This window comes from Charadrius vociferus, unplaced genomic scaffold, assembly GCF_000708025.1.
Source record: "Charadrius vociferus isolate BGI_N301 unplaced genomic scaffold, ASM70802v2 scaffold404, whole genome shotgun sequence".
NCBI classification, from domain to species: Eukaryota; Metazoa; Chordata; class Aves; order Charadriiformes; family Charadriidae; genus Charadrius; species Charadrius vociferus.
The window spans coordinates 1,220,266-1,237,596 of record NW_009648443.1 but is presented as its reverse complement, the minus strand read 5'-3'; the positions used below and the strand labels follow the sequence as shown (position 1 = coordinate 1,237,596).

General features: G+C 43.8%; 1 protein-coding gene across 3 annotated transcripts in view; it reads right to left on the bottom strand.

Annotated features, from left to right (window-relative positions):
• Nucleotides 1-17,331, bottom strand: part of PKP4 (plakophilin 4) — a 67,612-nt gene that overhangs the window by 45,537 nt on the left and 4,744 nt on the right. For all 3 annotated transcript variants that reach the window (XM_009885464.1, XM_009885463.1, XM_009885462.1), the window contains exon 2: nucleotides 7,404-7,516. In XM_009885464.1, the coding sequence (XP_009883766.1) occupies nucleotides 7,404-7,516 (113 nt within the window). The remainder of the gene's footprint in view (nucleotides 1-7,403; nucleotides 7,517-17,331) is intronic.

Genomic DNA, 17,331 nt, shown 5'->3' with positions numbered 1-17,331 from the left:
GCATATTTTGGGGATCGTAACCACATGACAAAGTCAATTCTGTGCAACTTTACTGGCTTTTCGCTTGCAAACCGAACCTTGTAACTATTTTGATGCAACCTTTAAAAATATTTCTATTGTTAAAAATTCCTGAGAAAATTTGCACCAAAACTGGTATTGAATTCAGAATAATTTGTATAAAACTGAATGAATTTTAGTTATTGAAAGCTGAGTTCTGAACATTAGTTAATCTACGCGAATTCTTTACAGAGTATATTCTTTCTTTTTCACTGAGCCAACTTGGGTAGAAGTTTACGTGGGCTCTTTAACCCATTACTGTTGGCCTATTCATTAATACTTTGCTCCACTGAAATGAAGCAGTACGAGGACAGTTTGGCAGGCAGCGTGCGCCCTGGCCCCACAAGGCTCATGCCGCCTGACCCGCAAGTTTTACTCTCTTCACCTCTTCATTCCTCAGACTTTGCGGCAACTCCCTTCCGATAACGAGCCGACACTGCTCTGTGGCGCTGGTGGAGGCAAGAAGCGCCAAGCACAGGGAAATGCCTTACCCCCGGGTACGCTGCACTGTGCCCCAAAGGCACCTCTGCCCCCAGCCCCGCCGGCTCACCTCGCCGTACACCACCAGGGCTGACGGACCGCACGGGCTGCTCAGGCTACGGGTCCTGAGTAGAAAGCTACTTCATCAACAGTCAAACCAGTTAAGAAATTAACTTCATTCTTATTAAATTATTTTTGTAAAAGTTCAGCACCTACCACCTGCTGACCTCATCATCTAATGTGGTCACCTTACAGATGAAAAGTTTGCAAGTTACCAAATCTTCCAGCTTTGATGAATAAGTCTAATGCGCTATATCCCACTGTTTAAACCCAGCATGGTCAGATCCTGCACTACCAGTGAGAAGGTGCTGCCGCTAACGAGTCCTTACGCTGCCTCTTCCCGGCACTAACGCCTAATGTACCCAAAGGGAGCCCATAGGTGGTGCACTGCACTTCTAAAAATACTTTACTTCAGCCCACTAACAGCCTTGGAAAAGAATTAGGTTAGTAGGGTAGACATGCAGAAAATACTTTTTTTTTTTCAAAACAGTTTGGTATCATGTACATAGTTCTCAATTAAAGAAGTTGGAGATAAATATTATTACAGTATAGCAGCTATTTTTAAATGCTATGGAAGGAAAGCATAGATAAAATATCAGACATACGGTCATGTACGTGAAATGAATTTTCTCTTCCCTTCTCAATCTGCTCTGCGAGAGCACAAAGAATAAGTGAAATAAAAACAACTCTACACTCAGTGCATATAAAATACACACACCAAACCACTAATTTTTTAGCCAGTAACACAAATATTTGGTAACTAAAGACGGAGCATACACACAAACTCTGCTGAAATCAATCTATTCCTTTTTTTTTCTTTTTTTTATGCTTTGCATTTTTTCCCCTCAGCTCTGTTTCTTAAGTAGCTGGATGTTTGTGTTTGTTTGTTTTGGGGTTGGTTTTTTTTCAGTTGTTGTTTGTTTGACCCTTCCTTGATTTCACACCTTTCTTTGCCACCTGACAGCTTCAGTTCAAAGCTGACCTCTTAAGACACCAAATTGAACGCTGGGGGAATTCAATGCCAGTCTGGGGAAAAAAATAAATTTGGGAAATGGAAAGGGTTTCGTATGAAGTCACTCAGAAAGAGCACATACTACGTACCACTGGTACCATTTCACATTCTTCAAGCGCCAGCTCTCAGACACACGTTGCCCAGCTTTGCATCTCCAAGGCAGCAGAGGAGGTCCTCGTTGCCTCAGTGGCACCAAGAGCAAGCGGTCCCACCACCCGCTAGATGTTCCCAGCTGACACAGGCAAGCACTAGCACTTGGGGTGGGAATTCAAAAGCTGTATGTGGAATACTACACCTAAACGTGGCCACTCGTACTGGAGGATGCTATGCCAGGTTGAAACCCAGCACCGAGAAGTGAGTGAGAGCCCCGAGGCCCCCGAGCAGGCAGCCACACGAAACAGGGAACACCAGCCCGTGGAGAGCCGCACACCCACTGCCGCGCTGCCGCCCCGCGCCGTGACACCACGCACCGCTGGCACTGCAACAGCGGGAACTGCATCTCCCTACTGCTACCACAAAACTAACTCCAAATGCGGGTCTGTGGCATGTTTCACCACCCTCGGAAAGAACAAACGGTCCTTCAGGTCCACAGTCACTACCGCGACGCTCCCAGCCCTTTTCCGTGCTGCAGGCACTGTTGGAGGGTGGCAGGTTAACGCATCCCCCTGCCCCGACACGACTGTCCCCCGGAGACCGGAGAGCATCCTGCGCGGGCGCTCCCGGGAGCAGCCACCACACTGCAGTGCCGCACCGGCCCTTCCCGCGCTCCGGCTGTGCTGCCTGGTGGATGGACACTCACAGGGAAAATAACCATCCTATTCTGTAGCTTGGTTGACTACTATCGGGTAAGATAATAAGTATTTATAAATACAGCTGAAGTCAATATTAAATCATCGCTCCTCAATTTGTCACCAGAGCAACTCATCAGTAAGCTACAACCTTTTCTTCCCGTATTGGAACACCAACTAGTTGTAAAAAAAGCCCCAGCGTTCAAAAAACTGGCACTCAAAGGCTTTGATGGAATTTCCGAAAGGCTCACAGTCCAGGTAAATACAAACCAAAAATATCAATACTGGAGCTATAACAAAAAACTTTGCGAGTTTCACTCATTTTCAATGTAGACATGCAGAAACTACGCGTTTCTAAATTTCTGTGGACTCAAGAAGATGTATAATACACGAAGTAAGAACTGTAACGTCTAAACCAATCATAGCACAGACCAATTTCCAACAAAAGGAGATTCCTTCATGCTGCGACAGAGCCAGGTGCTTCCTCCGAGCGTTCAGCATCACCAACTGCCAGCTGACCCGACGACCGGTTATTTCGTTTAGCACGGCAAGCAGTTCCTGGCTAGCTACTAATGACAGAATTAATCATTTCTTCTAAATTGTTAGGATAAATGGACTGCTAATATCTGTGCCCAAAATATACTTCCAACAGCTCTACAATGATCAACCAGGAGATCTTGATTTAAAATTATTCATCACTTAGCCTAATTCTATCAAATACACTTTAGCCCTGCTTTTATTGTACACTGAAGCTCTGCAAAGAAAATGTATATCTTTTCTTACTTACTTTTAAATTTAATGTACCCCTTTAATTGATTTGTTTTCAAATTTCAGTAAGTGTCATATTGGTGTAAATAAATAACTATGATTCCTTCCCTCTCCCTCCCTGGAAAGCACATACTGATTATAAAGGTAATTTTTACGGAATTTATAATTTGCCATAAACGTTTGGTGACACCGTGTATTGCAATATATGCGGGCAATTTCAAATACACCTTTTGGAAACGCTGAGTACTGGATACGTCACACTAACAAAAGGAAACTAGTTTCTGTAAGGATAATTGCAGCCCGATCAGCTCACTGCGAGCAGTCTGGTCGGGACGAACTTGCCGCGGCACGCCGCGGGTGCCCCGAGCGTGGGGTGGCGCAAGGGCTGGAAGCGTCTCGCACATCACTGCTCCGCAAGTGGAACAAAAGTGACACAGCTCAACACGACGGCGTGCCGGCTTTCAAGCAAAACGACTTGCTCTATTTACACTTTTTATACGCATTCTCCCATTTTATGAGAAAAAGCTGTGCAACGATGAAACGCAATACACATTTGGTTCCCAACACCACCCAGCTTTCAGGAGTTACACACCACAGATAACTCTCGGAAAGACTCAGTCGACTGCGGGTCATGCAGGCAGCTCCCACCCGAGGGGGTGGGCAGTGGGCCTCGTGGTCTGACTGCCGACCCCGGATGCGTCGGATACCCGCCTGCATTGCACTCCTGCCTGCATGGCACTGCGGCACGGCCGGCAGCCCCGGCGGAGCCCCGCCGAACCAGCACCGCCACAGACGGGAAGTCAGCCGCAACGCGGGACCTGTTTGCATGGGAGGCTGAACAGCCCAGTGGGCTCTGCACAGAGACCCGTGCGTGTTATAGCACGAAACAAAAGTGAGAAGATACAACTGAATCCTCACATTGTTTTCCCCAGTCTATCATCTTCGATCTTGTCGCGTATAACACGGGTAAAAATATTTAATACCTAACATGTAACACTAATCATGTATCATTTCAGGCTCCTCAGGGGTTTGGAAGTGTACTGGATGCCACGAAAGATCTTAGAAGTGCTGAGTGCAATACCCATTTATAAAAAATAATTATGAGAAGAAAGAATTTTATCAGGTAAGTAACCTACAGGTACACAAACGTAATGCTGTACTGGAATCCAGGGCTGCAGCTGATCTAGTTCCTCCTCCTCCCCCCATCGCAACACAACCGCTTGGGATCTGCAGATCTGCTCTTCTCACCTTTCACGCTCCTCAGGAGCAAAACAGCCAAACCACCCCTGGGCGCCGCTTGCACTTGCAGTGTAGCTGTAATGCAGGTGGGCGACAGACCATCAAACCGAAGCTAGAAGCACCTTCTGTTTGTTTTGCTTTGTTCACGTGTACAAAGCAACAGGGCCCTGACCACCACTTGAGAAGCTACGCGCAGCAGCTGCAGAGAAGTTTAAGTTGGTGTAAGGTACCGACGTCGCATTTCACCCTTCCCTCACCAGCTGCTCCCACAGCTTCCCTTGGGCTGTCCCTTGTGCGGCTGGGCCCTGCGCTGGCTCAGAGGGATGACCTGACCGGCAGACGGGACAGCCTGAAGCCCAGGCTGCGGCCACCAACGCAGGCGGACGCTGCCGCAGAAGCACCCGCGACTTCACGTCACATCTGCTTTGCAGAGCATCGCCCCCTCCAGGCCAGTGCCGGCTTGCAGGAACGCCATCTAGAAGCGGGTACGTCAGCAGCACTGCTCCCGCCACTCAGCTCAACACCACCTTCAGCTGGACCTCTGAAACCAAAGCTCCCGGACCTTCTAGCCTCACTAAAGGAGATTAAACCACTATCTTTGAAAGAAAGCATTGTGGATTTCCTCAGGGACAGAAAACTTGACCAAAGGATAGAAAGAAAAAGGTGTTTGCATCTTACGCTTTAGTTTTGCCTGATTTTTTAGTTTTTGTCATTGCTTTGGTTTAGATTTTTTTTTTTTCATATAAGACTATCGGACAATTCTTATATCTGGCTAGGAGAAACATCACCTTGCTCTCTAAACGCTCAACTTGTGTTTCTGGGAGCAGCCTGTTAGCTGTCCATGAGCACTCTCAACACAGCATCCCGTTTCCAAACCTTTTCTCCACACCCTCTGCGTGTTTATTTATTTCCTGTCAGCCTCAGCAAAACACTTACATTGCCTAGTTTGGGGAAACACAAGTGTCTTTTTATGGCTATAAAGGCCGCAGCTGTATTTGTGTCTGCTGTGATACTGCTCTAGCAGATTGTTTTACCTTGATTCTTTCAACAACTCTTCTAACTACTCGGGAAGTAACTGGTTGTGAAGAAATGAAAGCATCTAATTCAAATACGGACTTGTTTTTTACCAGCGTCTCACACATGTCTTAAGAGGAATATCCACCTAAAGAATAAGTCAAAAAATTAACCATGGACACACACATCTCAGAACACGTTGTGCAAACCAAGTTTTAATCCCGTGTCCCTCAGTAAAAAAGTAATGCAGCAGAGCACTCTCGTCTCTACGGGCCCAGACTCGGCTGGGCTAAGAAAACTTAGAAAAACAAGAACAGTGGTCAGCATACAGAAGTGTCTGTAAGAACTAAGAAAATAATTAGGTTTTAATTTTACATTTGTAAAATATTTTATTAATAACTACCGAAAATGTATGGCCCAGAAAACAGGAGCCTGAAGAGTTTACCCAGATTCACAAACGTGCTCATACCAAAGTGCATTATAAACCAACTTAGGCAGCAGAATTTTCTCTCCCTAAACTTTCATCATCTTTTATTATACAAATAAACATCATTTAGCCATAAAGAAGCAACGACTACATGACGCTATAAATTATGTTTTCTATCAAGGTAAAAGGTAGTAGTTGATAGAAGTACAGGACCTAACTTACTGTGTAGGTACTGCTAATTGCACATTATTAAAGAAAACACACACTATTAGTGGTGGGATGAGCTAACTCTGGTGTTCTCTGTATGGGAAATTCTCTGCACCTGGGATGTAGAAAAACCATTTCCTTTGTATTACTCAGGCAAATTCACTGAAAATTAACATTCAAGACTGAACGAAAGGAGCCTGGAGGCATAAAATAACTGAGGCTTTTAACTTATTCTTCCACAGGAATTAAACTTTTTTAGCTTTCAAAACAAAATCTGAGCAACAGCTGGAGAAATATGTGGATCTAGACAGAAGACGGGCAAGCATGAAAGATATAAAATAGTCATCTTGTCCAAGGAACATTTTTGAATATTTCAAAGGTTCTTAAACAGAAGCTCTCACGCTGGTTACAATATTGTCAAATGACAACTCAGGTCAAGCAGTTTGATGTATAAAAACCAGCTGTGTTAGCTGGTACACTGGATTTTTAAAATTAACTTTAAAATAATCACCTCCTGTTTCTTAAGTTTTTGTATGAAAAACTTTTCATTTAACTTGCAGAAATATTTCTTATGGCCACAAGAGGAAACATTTCAGAATGACACCCAATTTTATTGCTGAAAAAATATAGAAAGAAACAGTATTTGAGGCAGGAAATTGTGCTGTAACCCGAAATGCAAGCATAAATGTTTCATAAGAGAACATGTTATTATCCAGGTTTTCAGAATCAAGAGCTACCAATCATTTAATACGCTTGAGATGAATGAGCGCCCAAACCCATTTAGAGTCAAAAAGTTTGCTAAGGAAAAGTAAAGGAAAAAAAATAAAATCAGAATAGTAGTTAAAGCTGAAATATTAACAAAGTGCTCTGCAATAGTTACTGTCATGTATGTAAAATATATTTAAATATGCTAACAATACACTTATAGCAAGTTCCCTGAAAACAAATGTAACAACAGAAAGTATTTCAGAAAAGCTGGATAAACCTAGAGTTAATTCCAGAAAAAACCATAATCGGATCACCGCATTTAACTAGCACTGTTGCTTTGATACAAATATGTGTAAGTCTACTGTACTTCTCTTCGGCTGAATCTTAGCAACAAACTTCAACATATTTTAAAAGAAATTAAAGCTTTACATACACTACATTGAAAATGTAATCCATGATTAGAGAGGCCTCTTTAAACTGTCCCATAATTCTTTACAGCAAATGTGCATTTTTAAAAAATACTTCAGATATTAATGGGAGGTGAATAACTACCAGTGAAAATGTATGTATGTAGGACATAAGCACCACTAAAAAGCCCTTTAATTTATGGGACACAGGAAAGTGAAGTCATCAGGACTTGTACCTTGTGCTGGCGATACTTGGTGATTCTGCTCCAAGCCTACATCTTTCTAGCTGATTAGCCACAATTTGCCTTTCCACTTCCAGTTCTCTGGTAAGTCTTTGAAATTGGAGCTCCTGAAATTTCAAAATAAAAAGAAAAGCATTCTTGATGTTAAAAAAATGGGTGTGGATTAATTCTGAAACAATCACTGTTTCATCACAATCATGGTTCTTGTTTTGACTATTCCTTAGTGGAATAAACTATTAGAAGATTAAAGTGGGAATTTAATGGTTCTTTAAATCAGTGAGTCATGCAAATATTGATTTATCACCTGTTACAAAGGAAAAACATGTTTAAGCATTTCTGGATTTTATTTCTCCTGCAATTAAAATTTTTGTATCTCCTTATCTCACCACAATCTAACAAAATCAGTGCCTATAAAATCAGTCTTCAATTTAATCTATAACAGAGGTATACTGGAAAATATTGCATCTAACCCGTCCAATTGCAAATCCTCAAATCCTAAGCTACGCTATGTTCCGACCTCAGTATTCAAAACCTTAACATTTATTATTTCAAACTGGTTGAGGGTAGTGTTGTGCTATTTCACCTTTCCCAATTTCAGCTTTTGTTTTATTTCTTGGTCAAAGGTACCAAACCTCAGCCTCTGTAACAGGCTTTTGGAACACAATGCTCAGAGGAAGACATGGGAATAGAAGCGCTGCACAGAATGCTTGTACGTTATTAAAATCTGGAAACATTTTCTATAAACACGATACTCTGAAATCTATACTATATCATCCAGGGATACTAGTGATGTTTTCGTCCATAGTTGGCTTTTGTTAATGATGGAAAAGGATTCTGTCAGAGCTACTGTATTATTTTTCAAACCAATAGTCTACATCCCCTGAAGTTTAAGTAAACTGTTCGACAGTATTTAAAAACAGGTGAACACCAATAGTTAATGATCTGATGAAACAAGTATTACATACAAGTCAAATACAGCACAGGAGCACTCCTTTAATTTTAAAGTGCAAATTACTAATAGAGGTTTTTTTCTGAGTGTGGCTCGTGATTGCATCACCTAGCCGTTGCATGCCTTGCCATGTTACAGAAGTCACCTCCGCTCACAGTTAATGCAAACTATCCCTTCACACCTTACGTTACATGCAACGAGGCTTAAACACTTCGTTTTCACTAATGGTCCCTGAAAGAGCTCTCTACTTCTTGCTGTTTGTACATCTTTCCCGTAAGGTAGAGCGTGGGTCCGCAGCGCGGCGCCTCCATCAGCCCGCCGGGGCTCTCCTCCCAGCGCCAGCGCCGAGGGCTGCGGCAGGGCACGGCACGGGGCACCGCGACGCTCGACTGAAAAGCTACTCCAGCGCCGAGACTTACCGCGCAGAAATAGGGATTTGGTGGTGGTGGTGGTTTTCTACCAACACCACAGTAAGATTACCTCCCCGAACTTCCAAAGAGAAGGCTAATTAGCACTGACTTCGTTGGGAAGCCGTCTGAGGGCTAAGTCAAACAGTGACTGCTGTACTGCCAAAACTGCATCATCTATACGTTAGATGACCAAAAAAAAGCTACTTCTGAAAGTCTGACTCGAGCTCCAAACTGGCCTGTCAAAGACAGGCCACACGAGCCCCTGCCCCTCCTGCCCCTCCCAGGCATTGCGGGCACCTTCACGCATTTCCCAGAGCTCGCAAACCAAACCGAATAAACACAGACTAATATTGCAAATATTGGCCAGCAAAACTGTTTGCCTCCAGGACGTGGAACTCGCCCACACAGGCATCTGCAGACCAAGACTGCATTTTTCTACTATTGCTCTACTAAGAGCAGTCCAATGGAACAGAAAACTATAATCCTGTTAAAAATAACTACGCAACCATGGGAGCAGCAGGAGAAGGATGTGGTCCTCATCTTCCTCCTGGCCACCCCTTCAGGTTGGTGTTTACTGTCACGCTTCAGCACTAGAAAAGCTCAGCAGTCAGTGCTCAGACTTGAAAGAGCATCTTAGGGTGTATGTCCTAAAACCGGATTTTATTAAAACCACTTCTAGACAGAATTCTCAAGTTAAATCCTTTTAAACCTGAGACCTGACATGAAAACCTCATGAATATGATAACCTGCGGACCAGAGCCTGTACAGGCTGTATAGTGAATATATACATTCATGGGCCTGTGTAGGGACTCGAGAGAATGGGTAATACCAGAAGGTTTGTACAGCACCTAAGTGCGTCCAGCAGCAGAGCCGCTCGGCACAGCCTGACACCAGCTCTCGGCATGATGCAACTTCGCGTCACACCAAAGAGGTACACGTGCACCCAGTCCAGTTCACTCGGACAGTTTTTGTTTTGGAGAGAAAAATATTAAAAAGTGTATTAAGAAAAAAAGTCAAATAAATTTATAAGTGAAAATTTATTTTCCAACTTTAAGTCTGAATATAGATAATACATCCACCTAAATGCTGATCCGCCAGCCAGTCTATTAACATGCCAGTGGAGGATGCCATGATTTCCAAAAAACATTCCGATGCTGAAGCTCTGTAAGTTTTGAAGCAAATATCAGCAAGACAAGCTTCTTCCCAAGTAAACCATGATGTATCATATAGCATGTAACAAAAATAAATCTTTAAAATAAACAGTATTGCACTGCTTGTTTACAGAAATAATATAAAGCATTTACCCAGGGTTTAAAGCAGTTTCCTGCTCCTTACTTTTAAATAATATTTAAACAGCAATGTTATTGATACAAACTATGAATCTGAACACGAGATTCAAGTTGCCTATTGTTATTTACTGGTATTTTAATTAGATAAATAAAAGAAAACATATGCTAAACATTATTTACTTCCATTCAACCAGTCTCTATTAATCTGTCTTTGCATTACAGGCAGAGGCATTAATGAAAATAACATTATTTTAGAAAACACACTGTTCATACATGCTATGAACACTTACTCATGTGAGCTCTCTCCCCCTCTACTGCCCTCCATCCCAGCCCCTCACACGTGTTCCTGCAGGAAGGCGTTTCATAAGGGAAATATTATCACGATGCAACTTTTGCCATTTTGCCTCCCAGAAGCAAAAAGTTATAAAAATACTCTTTATTTTTTGCTGCACAGAAAAGGGATCAAGATAAAATACAGAAAGAGGAAGTGGAAGTTATATTTTTCCCATTTCACAGTGTACTTTCTTTATACAGTATTAATAGGTATACAGTTTCTTTCCCACCCTCCCTGAGAATTCCCCAGAGTATATTCAAATTCTTCATCTGGAAAATAAAGGTCCACCCAATTCCAACAATCACCTCAGATTTTTGAGGATTTCAGGCAATTAAAGAAGTCCAGGTAGCAGTTCTGCTGACACCCTTTCTTACTTCTCCAAGAATCAAAAACTCTCTCATTTTGTGGTTGCTACACCCAAGACGGCCTCCAACCATTACACCACCCACAAGTCCTTCTCTATTTGCAAACAACAGGACCAGTGGGACACCTTCCCCAGTTGGCTCCCTCACCAGCTGGGTCAGAAAGTTCTCTTCCACACACTACAGGAACTTCCCAGACCATTTCCTCTCTGCTGTATTGTATTTCCAGCAGACATCTGGCAAGTTGAAGTCCCACACGAGAACAAGCGGTAGCAATAGCGAGACTTCTCCCAGCTGCTTATAGAGTATTTCATCTACCTTTACATCCTGGTTGGGTGGTCTGTAACAGACCCCCCACCACAATGTCTGCCTTGTTGGCCTTCCCCCTGACTCTCACCCATAAAAACTCAACCCTCTTGTCACCATCATTAAGCTCCAGACAATCAAAATACTCCCTGACATACAGGGCTACCCCACTGTCCTCCTTCCTTACCCATGCCTTCTGAAGAGTTTATAGCCATCCATTCAGTTGTGCGAGTCATCCCACCATGTTTCTGTGATGGCAACTATATCATAGCTTTCCTTCTGCAAAATGGCTTCCAGCTCCTCCTGTTTGTTGCCCATGTTGCTTGCATTGGTGTAGAGGCACTTCAGCTGGGCTGTCGGTTGTGTCACCTTAGAGAAAAACAGCCCTTAGTTCCTTTGAAGCGTTTCACTGGTGTATCCCCTTTGGCTCCTACCACCGCAGGAGCCTCTGGCTCATCTCCATAGAACATCTCCTTAAGTGAGCTGCAGTGTGGCCAGCACGTCGCAGGGCAACAGGCTGAGGGCCCTCGCTAGCACCCTGTCCCTCTAACCTTGGCGTGCCATCCCACAGCTTGTCACAGGCAAGCCTGATTTACCCCCCTACCACTTCAAGTCTAGTTTAAAGGTCTGTCAATGAGCCCCGCTAGCTTGTGAGCAAAGACCCTCTTCCACCTTTGAGAAAGGTGAACTCCATCTGACGCCAACAAGCCTGGCATTATGTAGGCCACCCCATCATCGAAAAACCCCAAACTGTGTTGGTGACAGCAGCCACGGAGCCATGAATTAATAGGCTGGGCCCATCTGTTCCTTCTAACGTTGCTGCCTGCAACTGGAAGGAGCAGGGAAAAAAAATAACCTGTACTCCAGACTCCAACCACCCCAAGGCCCTGAAGTCTCTTTTGATTGCCCGTGGACTATGTTGCAGCTTCACTGCCACCCACATGGAGCAGCAGTAACGGGTAATGGCCATACCAGGCTAGGAAGTTTCCCAGAGATGCCCTTAGCCCAAGCCCCAGGGAGGCAGTGAACTTCCCTAAGCGGAGAGTCTGTCCAGCATATCGGACCCTCTGTTCCCCTCAGAAGGGAGTTGCCTACAACTATAACCTATGTTTTCTTCCTCATGGAGGTGGTCGTGATACAGGGGGTAGGCCTTTCCGATCTTGGCAACACCTCTAGTGAAGATGGAGTGTCATCCACATCATCCATTGACTGGCCTTCCACATCCAGACCCTTGTAGCTGTTGTACAGAGGCATCTGGGAAAACGAGGTGGGCAAAGAGGGGGTTTTCCTGCCGCCCTGAGCATGGACTTGTCTCCATTTGCTCCTTTCCTTTAAGCTGCTGCCTTCAGCCGGGCAGACAGAGGATACAGGATCCTCTTGATTTTTTTTTTTTCTGGTGGCTGTTCTGTTTCTGTCTCAGGGAGGGCAGAGCACGGTTCCACCAGTCTCTCTCTTTCTCAGGCTCCCTGATGCTCCTTAAGCTTTCTACTTCCTCCTGCAGCTCTGCCACCAGGCTGAGCAGATCGTCCACCAGCTCACATCTCACACAGCTTCTCTCACTACCGCCATCTGTTACCAGTGAAAGGCTCTGGCACTCTCTGCAGCCTGAGACCTGGATGGCTGTCTGTTTTCATGGGAGCTCTGTCTGGGTTGCCATATCCGTTCTGCACAGTGCAGAGGACATGACTTTCTGCCAGGCGGATACCATAGCTAAGCTCCTTCTGAGAGGGTGAGATCCTGAGCACTTCCAATGATGGGACATCCACAGCTCCTCTGGGCACCCTGTTCCAGTCATTGTAAAAAAAACTTATGTCCAGCCTCAATCTGCCCTCTTTCAGTTTAAAATTGTTGCCCCTTGTCCTGTCACCAAAGGCCCTAGTAAGAAGTTTTTCACAGTCTTTCTTGTAATCCCCCTTTATATACTGAAAGGCTGCAATCAGCTCTGCCTGGAGCCTTGTCTTCTCCAGGCTGAACAACCCCAACTCTCTCAGCCTTTTTTCATAGGAGAGGTGCTCCAGCACTCTGATCATTGTTGTGGCCTCCTGTAGACCCACTCTAACAGGTCCATGTCTTTTTCATACCGAGGACCCCGAAGCTGAAGGCAGTGCTCCATGCAGGGTCTCACAAAAGCTGAGTAGAGGGGCAGAATCACCTCCCTCTACCTGCTGGCTGTGCTGCTTTTCATCCAGCCCAGGATGCGGTTGGCTTCCTGGGCTGCCAGCACGCACTGCCAGCTCACTTCCAATTTTTCATTCACCAGGATTTCTAAGTCCTCCTCTTCGGGGCTGCTCTCAATCCATTCAACGCCCAGTCTGTACTGATACTGGGCATTGCCTTGACCGAGGTGCAGGACCCGCACTTGACCTGGCTGAACTTCATGAGGTTTGCACAGGCCTGCTCCTCAAGCCTGTCAAGGTCCCTCTGGATGGCATCCTTTCCCTCAAGCAAATCAACTGCACCACTCAGCATGGTGTCATCTGCAAACTTGCCGAGTGTGCACTCAAATCCCACTATATCACTGATGAAGATATTAAATAGTATTGGTCCCAGTACAGACACTTGAGGGACACCACTCGTTACTGGCTTCCACTTAGACATTGAGCATGGCCATCCAGCCAATTCCTTCTCCATTTTACAGTCCATTTAGCAAACTTGTATCTCTCCAATTTAGTGGCAAGAATGTTGTGGGGGACCACATCAAAGGCCTTACAGAAATCCAGGTAGACGACATCAGTAGCTCTTCCCTTGTCCACTGATGCAGTCACTCCACCATAGAAGGCCACCAGATCAGTCAGGCATATTTTACCCTTGGAGAAGCCATGCTGTCTGTCTCTAATCACCTCCTTATCTTCCATATCTCAATGTCTTCTAGGAGAATCTGCACCATGATCGTACATTGAGGTGAGGCTGACTGGTCGGTAGTTCCCAGGGTCCTCCTCTTTCTACCCTTCTTAAAAATGGCTGTGTTAAAATGTTTCCCTTTTGCCAGTCACTGGGTTTTTTTCCTGACTGCCATGACTTTTCAAACATGACAGAGAGTGGCTTGGCAACTACATCAGCCAACCCCTCGGGATGCTGGGATGCAGCTCATCATGTCCCACAGACATATGTGGTCAGGTTCCTCAGGTGGTCTCAAACCTGATCTTCACTTACAGCGGGAGGGACTTCGTACCTGCCTTGATGTTCAGGGATTTGAGAGATGTGGGAAGAGAGATTACCATTGAAAATTGAGGCAAAAAAACTTTTTAAAACTCAATTAATTTCAGTTAATTGCAGCTGCAGTTGATATGTCTTAAACACTTGCATAAATACATAAGAGATGGATGATTTTAGAGGTATCATCTTCTTTAGAGCTGGAATACCTCATGTTTTAAGCCTTTTTTTCTTTTAGCTTAAATCACCATATTATTACAGAAAACTAAGTCCCAATCAATTCTAAATAAGTGCATTGATCACCTTCATGTTCTATGCTTTCTTATAATGACATTTTATACCACTCTGAACGGATAACTGCCGCCGCCGTGTTTATCTGTCAGACAGTATACCATCTATTGCAGGAATCTATTTGAATTTGTTTCTCTCGCCAGCTTCTCTGAAAGCAGTTGGAGAGCATGATCCTCGAACAGGATGCTCCTGTACAATGCTGGCCGCTAGCAACACAGAGAAGCTGCTGCCCTAGGCAAAAATCACAATTCACTGATTTTTATAGTACTGGCTTGTGACAAAATGACATGACAAGAGCCAAATAAAACAATTAATAAGCTTGTTTTCATTTGCAGAACATCTATGGGCAAGAACATACTAAAATTATAGATGTAGATTACAGAATATGCTGCCATACTGCATCAAAAGGACCAACCAAATCTTCTCAACCATACACACTACAACGCCTTGGCCAAAGTTACTCCCCCCCCCCCCCCCCAATTTTTACTCAATATACATTGAGGGAAAAAATACCCCTATAATTCTATCCACCTGTTTAGCAGTAACTACTTAACCACCTTATAAAAATACAATTTTTGTATTCATGACCTAAATTCCACTGCAAAACCACAGACCATGTTTCTTAACATGAAGGTACAAAAAATGCTAGCTTTAAATATGATTACATTTAAGGAACAGAAAGTATATACATGGTTCAAGAAAGAGAAGAAAGCAACTTGCTTTGGCAAGGCAATCGTACATACTGCAGGCAGACAAGCTTCCATGAGTGAAACCCAAAGCTCTAATTACACAGCTCTAATTTGGATAGCCTTTTGGATGCTGAAGTTTCTGGAGGAGGGATGAACCCTGTCGATGTTGCAGTGTATACCCCAGCCGACCACTAACAGCTCTTACTTGGCAACCTCTGCATGCCAATCGGTAATTCATCTGCAATGGTGTTGAGATCTCACTCAAGAAAACACTTCAAGGTCTTCACTGCCGCGAGATACAGATGAGACAACTTATACCAATCCTGGGAACAACATACTCTTTTCATTTGAAAACCGAGTACCTCTGCCAGGCTTGCGGCTCCCTGGCAAGTGACAACAATAGCCCAGCATAGTGTGTTGGCAATTAACAGCAAGTATTTGAAAACAGGTAAGTAATGGGAATGTAATTTGTATGACTGACCATGAAGACTGTCATTCTCCTGTTCCAGGCTTTGGATAATAGAAGGTGGTTTAGAGGCAATTCCGTGCTTTCTGTCTGCATCCCATTATGATACCATGTTGCAGAGATCCAACATGTAGGTGACCCTGCTCTGGCAGGAGGGTTGGACTAGATGATCTCCAGAGGTCCCTTCCAACCCTAACAATTCTGTGAATTCTGTGAATTCTGTGAACATTTTTATTTTGGTTAACAAGGAACTATTAACCCTCAGTAACACGGATGAGAATGAGGAGTCTACATTCACAATGTTGAAAAATAAAAATTACTTTCTTCCTGTCCTGTTGAGATTTGAAAACCTCTGGCAAAACACAGATAACTTCAAACTTTAAACAAACAGTGGTCCAACTTGCTAACTGAAGTTTTTCTAGTGACATCTATGCAAGAATCAGCAGCAATGGCACAAGCAGCGAAGACAACTCACCCACTCTTCTTGAATGGTACATGCCTGGCTAGTCAGAGCAGGATCAGGCAAGTTGGGACATCCGAGAGGCATGATGCCATTGACAGAGATGCATCTCTTGCAGCTTCTTGGCTTCTACCAGTTCTCAGCAGCTGCTGTGGCAGAAGAGGGGCTAGGATGGGATGTTATTTCGAGTTGTAGTAACACTGGGATATGCTAAGTTGCTTCAATTGCCATATGTCACCATCCTTGTGAAATATTAAGAAGGTAATTGTAGGCTGAACTATGAAATGTTTTCCTAATCATAAAAAATGTTGCCTGTTGAACAATTCAGTTGAGCCTCGTCCAGTAGTTCGAGTTGATCTAAGAAAGCGTAGCCAGCATTTGAGGGGAATACTTCTCCCTCGCATTTACTGTTTCTCAATCAACTGCAACATACAATGCAGAGCCACACAACTCCCATTGCCTATAAAAGTTCAAATGGTGCTAAAAAAAAAAGGCAATTACACTTTGGATGTTTCTATGATACAAATGTGCAATGAAGAAAAGGACAAACAACATTAAGTTCATTTATGCCTTCTTCACATTAACCTCTCGCACTGATCTACACAGCGTTCTACATGTTTCCACTTGCTGTAGTTCTAAGTTAGATCAAGCAACTGACTACTTAAGAGCACACTGAATACTGTATTTTTCTGAATATGAATATCATACTGTAGCGACCTAATATTTAAATTCTCTGCCAGAATCTATTGAGAAAATACCCCGTGCTTTTAACGAAGCATATTAGATCAAACTTAACATTTTCTGTAAAAATAAAGTTTACTCACGCACACAACTGCATTTGCATGCTTTCAGTATCTCAGTATCTTCCAAAATAGAAGACAAAAGATAAAAAATTGGACAGGGTGAAGAGAATCACAGATTACAGGATGTGAAATGACACAGCTACAATTATTGGCTGATCACACTTACTCTGTATTCAACAGCAGCAGACCATTAAAGCCCTTAATACTTTGATGCCCGCATTGTTCACTAGTCTGGTAAAACAGTTTAGTGCTGCTCTAGCTGATGAGGGATCAAAATTTAAGCAATTCATAGAAAGCTTTCTCTTAGTCAAGGGTAGAGAAGAAGAATGTCACTTGAGGTACTCAGTGCCTACGTTTGAGCTGCATCCTCTCGGGAACCTGCGCGACAACGCTAGGTTCTGTTACACCGG